General features: G+C 35.4%; 1 protein-coding gene across 50 annotated transcripts in view; it reads right to left on the bottom strand.

Moving 5' to 3' along the window:
* Nucleotides 1–1,221: 1,221 nt before the first annotated feature.
* LOC139122505 (mucin-2-like) overlaps nt 1,222–6,938 on the bottom strand; it is a 166,389-nt gene continuing 160,672 nt past the window's right edge. For 46 of the 50 annotated variants that reach the window (XM_070687919.1, XM_070687924.1, XM_070687913.1 and 43 more), the window contains 4 exons: nt 6,578–6,717; nt 4,940–5,118; nt 4,003–4,174; nt 1,222–3,048 (listed from right to left, as the gene is read on the bottom strand). Coding sequence is in view for 14 of the 50 variants with exons in the window: in XM_070687959.1 (XP_070544060.1) it covers nt 4,006–4,174; nt 4,940–5,118; nt 6,578–6,717 (488 nt within the window). In the remaining 36 variants the exon portion in view is untranslated. The remainder of the gene's footprint in view (nt 3,049–4,002; nt 4,175–4,939; nt 5,119–6,577; nt 6,718–6,938) is intronic. The other 4 variants (XM_070687953.1, XM_070687965.1, XM_070687957.1 and 1 more) reach the window with 1 other exon arrangement.

Below are 6,938 nucleotides of genomic sequence, written 5' to 3'. Positions count from 1 at the left end.
CTAATACCAAACTTTTCACGGTACGCCCCCCCCCCCCCCAGAAAAAAGTGTAAGTCTTTCACTTTAGAAAGGCCTACTACCCAAAGCTCTATACGTTGCGGAAAACGAAAATTTCCCATCTTGGTATGAGATCACTTCGCACATCAACATTGACATTTGGTGCTTGTATTCTTCCGTAAACGGTAGTCTTCGCTTCCGCAGCCGTACCACGCCATGTAAAAGTTACCAGGGGTAGACTATTTGATAATGTAGGAATGGAATGACTTTAAAACAGACTGCTCATACATAAGAACATCTTCTCTAGCCAAGGTATCTTATCTGGGCAGCTGGATGCTCCCCGAAATCAGCTGGCAACCGTCTTTTCGCTATTGTAGGTCAAGACTTTTATTGTGACCGAATTTTTCATGTCATGCACCTATAAATGTTTGGGAAGGGGTGGAGGGGGGCACCACTCGTCTCGATACCCAGCGCTTTTGGTCGGGGGGGGGGAATATTCAAACTCAAACTTTTGCAATACAGATTGCCGGGGGGGGGGGGGGAGTCATTTCGAAGCTCTCGGAGTAAGGAAGTCTTATTTTGTGAAAATCGCATTAATTTTCTTCCATAGAGTTTGCACAGGGATGGCGACCATTTTGAATTGGAAATATTGTAAAGTGTCGGGTGATTGTTTCTCTAGTACCAAAATTTGTACTATGACCCCTTCTTTTATTCTCGATTTGATAGGACAATATTTTGTGGTTTCAAATTTCCTTACAGAAAGTTTGCGAAAAGGTTTAAATCTTTGTTTTTAGGCGGTACTAGACAGCAAACATAATTTTGAAAACGTCACTGCTTGCAATGATCTATTGTAGAATCTTACATGAATTGTGTCATTCTTATTGTTGCACTGAGGAAGTACAAAATGATATCAATGGATTTCCAATATTTTGATCTTAAAATTCAGTGGCATTCTGAGAGAAGTTTTTATCATGTCATGACGTCTGTCCTGTAAGTTACTCATGTTTTTTGTCTCTATTCGATATGAGTAAACATTGAGCATACAAAGTAATCTAATATCTCGAATGAAAAACAAAAAATGTGATACCTATACAAGATCCAAATTTTTGGCATCTCTCTCCTTTATTGTTAGAGGGCAGTATTCAGGAGTTCACCTGTGCTGGAAAACTAAAATGGGAGCAAACATCCCTCAAAATCATAAATAAGACCCATTCTCACAGGATATTTAACTTCTATTGCTTCTGCTTTTCTTTATTGACATACACCATGAATAAATCTAAGAAAATGTAATTTGGTAACAAAGAAGTCACTAGATACAGTGTAGCAATATTATTACTAGAAGCAACCCAAACAGAAATAATTGTGTTAATTGTTATACTTTCTTGTGTAGATTTCACCATCTAACTTCAACTGAACTGTTGCAATACGATCTGCTATCCCTAACAGTGACAGAAATTGTCATCTGAAAATCTTTTTGCCACATCATGATTGACAGCATCTACAACCAATCACTCGATTTGTGGCATACACCAAATTTGCATGATTTCCTTCTATGTCCAACTGTAGCACGATGTTGAAAATGACTGACAGACAAGACAGAATCATTTTTCTTCATTGGTGCAGAGTTTTTCTGTGTTGGCACAAACACTTGTCCTTCCTAACATTAATGTTAATGTATACCTATGTTTTGAGAATAATTTTTATGGTATAGAAATAAAAATATTAAAAGATGGGATCAGAGGTCACATGTTGCCTCGGTAACCAGGACCTCCCAGGAAGTGTAAAAATACCAAAATTTTTACTGAAAACCTATAGACCTAGTATTATGAAATTTATTTTAAAATTAAATTCATTTTGTTTCTTTAAAATGAAAAGAACATAATGACATATTCTTTGTTAATATACCTTAAGAACACTATTTTGAAAAAGAAACTGTTTGCATTTTTTTTTGTTCAGAACAAGTTCATGCATGCAATAATGAATTGAACTTGAATTTTCTTGATAAAATTGACACTACTTTTTTTACCCAATCACCTACATCACTGTGAAACTCTCTAATATTCCTATTTGTTGCTTTAGTATAAAAATAACAGCCTAATTGGGGAAAAACCATACCGGCATCGCTGCTCAAAACAACATAGGTAAAAGGGTGATAAATATAAGGATTAAAAGTTTTTGCTTTAAAAAATTGATAACTTAACTTTTTTTAAGAAATGCACTGTTAGATAAAATGAATGCAGCACAAAGAGGTGGCAGTTGGGTGTATTTTGTATCTTATTGGGCGAGATCTCAGTGTACGTTTGTCGATGTTTTCTACCAGGTTCACTTACACTACTGTTCAGCTATGCTACAGTATCGTACAGTATGCGATAAATAATCCTATGGTGTTAATCAATCCAGGACGCTTTTTTACAATGTACAGAAAAAAATTCTATTTACATATTTAAGGCACCTTTTGAAGTCGGCACACAAATTGCACCCTCTAATAATGGATTTCTCATCCGGTCCTCCCTATATCCTTACAGTTTTTGAATAATACAATTCACTGGACAGTTCCATTAATAGAAAGGAGGGGGTTCAGTTGTATGATCTTACAACACTGCCGGAGATCCAATTCAATTTTTTCAAATATTTGAGAGGAATTCATAGCAGATTACCATGACCCAAAAACCTGTTTCTAATCTGTGATCTGAAACCTAAATAATTGTAATTGAGGAAATAATTGTTCAAAAATTATTCTAATTAATTAACATAACAATTAAACTGATACAATCAAAAAAAGTCGCATTTCATGCATAAATGTATCATAAACAATTCATAAATGACAAAAAAATCAACAATTATCCAAATTTTAGTTCACAAACTACAGTCACAACTGGCAGTAGAATCTCTTTATTATGTCTTGACAACTCTTCACCGATTGCTTGTTATCACGACAGTCTTCCTTTCAAAAAAACTGCTCAGGTCGTCTTGATGACCTACGTGGATCTCAATGACCTTTGAACTATGACCACTGTAAATAAGAAGCGATTGCATTTCATCTTAGGTTTCCTGTGAGGAAAAACAGAAAGGAGATCGTCAGAATACATCAGCAAATATAGCAAAGGGTCTTACATACAAGAATATTTTCAATTGGAATGAGTTATGATTGAATTTGTGGACTTAAAAAATATTCAATTATTGTGCCGTATGCATGACTGAACAGAACATGTTTGTTGTGTTTTGAGTGTTTGACAAACCAAGAATCATACTCTCCAGGTAGAATCAACATATACATGTACAGTTTGTATTGAGAAGTTGAACACCACTGGCACCTTGCATCATGTTGTGTTGCAAAACTGACTGATAATGGGGTTTAACAGCACTGATCATGTTTGTAGTTACATGTAGTTAACAAATATAGCAACATGTATGTGATATTGGCTGTTGCAAATATAATTTTGGAAAAAGTTTTGTTTTGTATTAATATTTATTTGCTGAAACTGATAGTTAGAAGCCTGGACGGGCAATAATTTTATGCTTCTGTCGAGTCATTGCTATTTTTTGTTTTTCTAGTATGTGTAATATAAGAATATCATGTCAAAAATTTCAGTCAAATATTTATCTGTGCACATTAATCATACAACTATGACAGCATTGTACACAACGCACTGTATACAATATGCAATCTTATTGCTGACAAATGAATTCTATTTTGGACTATAAATAAAATTCAGTTGTGGACAATAAAATTGGACTTTCAAAATATTCATGTACAGTTTGGATCGAGAATTTGAACACCACATTTTGACAAGATTCTGGGACTAGAACAAGACACTTTTATTTTACAAACTGAACAAAGATATTGGAAAATGCTGAAAATTTACAGCCAGAGAAACTTTAGAACAATCTCATAGAGAGTGATAAGGAAGATTACTTAGGTTGTAATCAGAATTTTGGTTTTATTTTATAGGAAAGGGTGATGGGGAGGGGGTGGTGAGGTTGGTGGAGGGGGTGACAACTGACCTGTCACATTCTTTCCACATAGTTTCCGGGGAAGGTTCCAAACTGGCCAGTTCTTGTGGATGTTCCAACAAACCAGCCATCGTCACACTTCTCCATGACAACAACTACATCGCCTTCAAAAAGTTCAAGCTCATCTTCATTTTGAGGAGCATAAGGGTAGATTGCACGGAAGCTGATAGACAAAACAAAATACATCATTACTATGGTGATGGGGCTCTTGCAAATGTACTACTAACATAAATCAATGTTTCAGTAATCTTGGTAAGTGGTAAAGTTCTCATGTGATGGTGATTGTTATAGTGAAGAGTGAGAATTGTAAGTGGACAACTAAACTGTTCATAAACAAGATAGTGAATTACTGATACATAATATGTATCATAAAGGTACAGTATGTGTGTGTGTGTGTGTGTGTGTGTACATTGTATGTATGCATGAATGTATATGTGTACATACACGTTTAATGTATGTATATACATCTGAACGCATGTATGTAAGGATGCATGTATGTATGTATGTATGTATGTATGTATGTATGTATGTATGTATGCATGTATGTATGTATGTATGTATGTATGTAAGGATGCATGTATGTATGTATGTATGTATGTATGTATGTATGTGTGTGTATATGTATGCATGTACGGTATGTAGATGTATATGTATGTATGTACAAAGTACGTGTACTAGTACATACGACAAGTTTGATTTAAAACTGTAGAAAGTTGAACTATACAGTTTCTACATTATACATTCATCCCATACACATCTCATGATTTATTTTCACACCATTGGCACATAATATCTGCTATAATTTACTTAAATACAATCTGCTGTAAAGGAACCTTTGTTGACTTCAAGATTCTGTTGATTCCGTTTGACTAGTGTTATTGACATAGGTGTTACATGATACCTATTTACACATTATTAAATCACTTACTGTTCTTGTACTGCTGGAAGGGGCGCTGGAGCACTGCTTGGATAATACTGTTGTTGTGGCTGAGGCTGTGCTGCATGAGTTGGTGGATGTGATGGCGGTGGTTGTTGTTGTGGTCGTGACGGTGGTGTTTGTGACTGCAGCGGCTGACTGTACTGTTGCTGAGGGTAGCCAGGGTCCTGCTGGAAAGACACATGTGTTTTCATTTTTAGTGAATACCGTCATATTTGTTCTAGTGGTGACCCTTAAAAGGAAGTCAAATCTTCAAGGTGGTCATTTTATGACAATCACATGAGATTTTACATGCTACACACCTTCTACAATGTAGCCACATCTCTTTAATGTGTCATCAAGGATCACCTGTAAATGCTCTAGTTTGGTAGCATTACGCATGTGCAGTGATAAATATTTTTTCAAGACAGTGACAAATATTCTGCAATCAGTAGATGAATTTTGATCATGTTTCTTTTCAGAAAGGAAATCACATGATTTTTCGCCAAAATTGTGATATTCAGGTTTGACTTGTATTATATTACTGCAATCTCTAATCATGTTCATTATTCAATTAAACCCCTACTTAAAAAGAAACACCCATTCCTGTACGGAAAGAGGTCATTTTATTCTGGGTCCCTTACATACAGGTTTAATTGCACAATACAATTTCCAACTCCATTCAAATCTTAATTCTGTGATATATGATTTCATTCAATATTCCCGTCCCCTCCATTCATAATGTAAAGATAAAGGCACAGGCTTTAGAAAGTAATAGAGAAATGAGCCAAATTCAGAGACAGGGGTATGTATGCCAATATTGGCATTGAGCTGCTGTATCTGAGCTAACAAACTGACATGTCATACACTGTCCTGAGAAATAACACGGAGATGAAAAATCCCAGATGAATATCTGTTCTGACTTTGATAATTACATGCTTGTTCCGTCAGTGGCCTGACAACACGTATACAGACTTTTTCACTTTGTATTTTTGCTGTAGACACCAGACAGTAGATTTGACACAACTTCAATGAAATGTAACCCAGTATTAAATGTCTTTAGAATTTGATCTACATGTCAGATTTGAGATGTCATAGGATGACGTTTGACATATCTGATGTCTGGTTACTTTTGAAACTCTATCAAGGTATACTATATGATAGTGTTTCATCACTCAACACACCATACCCATAATAGAAGATACCATCTAATAATCTTTTTGAAATCCAACTTGATTGTATGTTTCTTGCCAAATCAAGTCAAAATCAAAAGACTTAATGAATAATCTTTTGAGAACACCAGATAGTTTCTGGCAATGTGCAGTGTCTCAGAAGATCATGGCTCAATGGTTTGCATAATATCATTGTTGATATTGATTCATTTCCAAACAGCCAATCAGCTACACAAGAGCCATTGTTTCAGACTCGATAAGCTGCTGTAAATAATCAAAATCTACCAATAAGATACAACCTTCTGAGCTGTAGCACATAGGCCCAATACTTTTGATAAATTTAAAAATTGACTTGACTAAAAATTGTTAACGTTTAGAATTTGAGGTCACCTACAAGCTTTTTAGAATCATTTTACATTTTTCTTCAGTTTTGACCTATTTTATGAAATTTTAAAACTTACAAAATCTTAAAACTTACCCGTGCTCTCGGTGGAGACTGACTTTGTTGCTGTCTGACAGGACTAAGTTGTTGTTGTTGTTGTTGTTGTTGTTGTCTCATTGCTGGTGAATGCTGTGGTGAATAACCTGCAGGCGCTGGACTCTTTGGGGCAGGGGAAACTGGAGTTGTAAAATGAAAAAATACTGCAATTATATGGTGTCGCTCAAATTTGATCAGAATTGGTATATACCAGTATGGGTACCAAAGATCAACCATAAATGTTGAAAGGCAGCTAGCCCCTCTTAGTTTGAGCATAGACGGTCTTCCCTCCCTCTACTGTCTATGGTTTGAGCAGGTCTGTTAATATGTAACAGTTCATAAACAATGATAGGAAATGACT

The sequence above is a fragment of the Ptychodera flava genome, chromosome 22 (genome assembly GCF_041260155.1).
Source record: "Ptychodera flava strain L36383 chromosome 22, AS_Pfla_20210202, whole genome shotgun sequence".
NCBI classification, from domain to species: Eukaryota; Metazoa; Hemichordata; class Enteropneusta; family Ptychoderidae; genus Ptychodera; species Ptychodera flava.
Note: the sequence above shows the minus strand (reverse complement) of the source record. Positions and strands in the feature narration are given on the sequence as shown.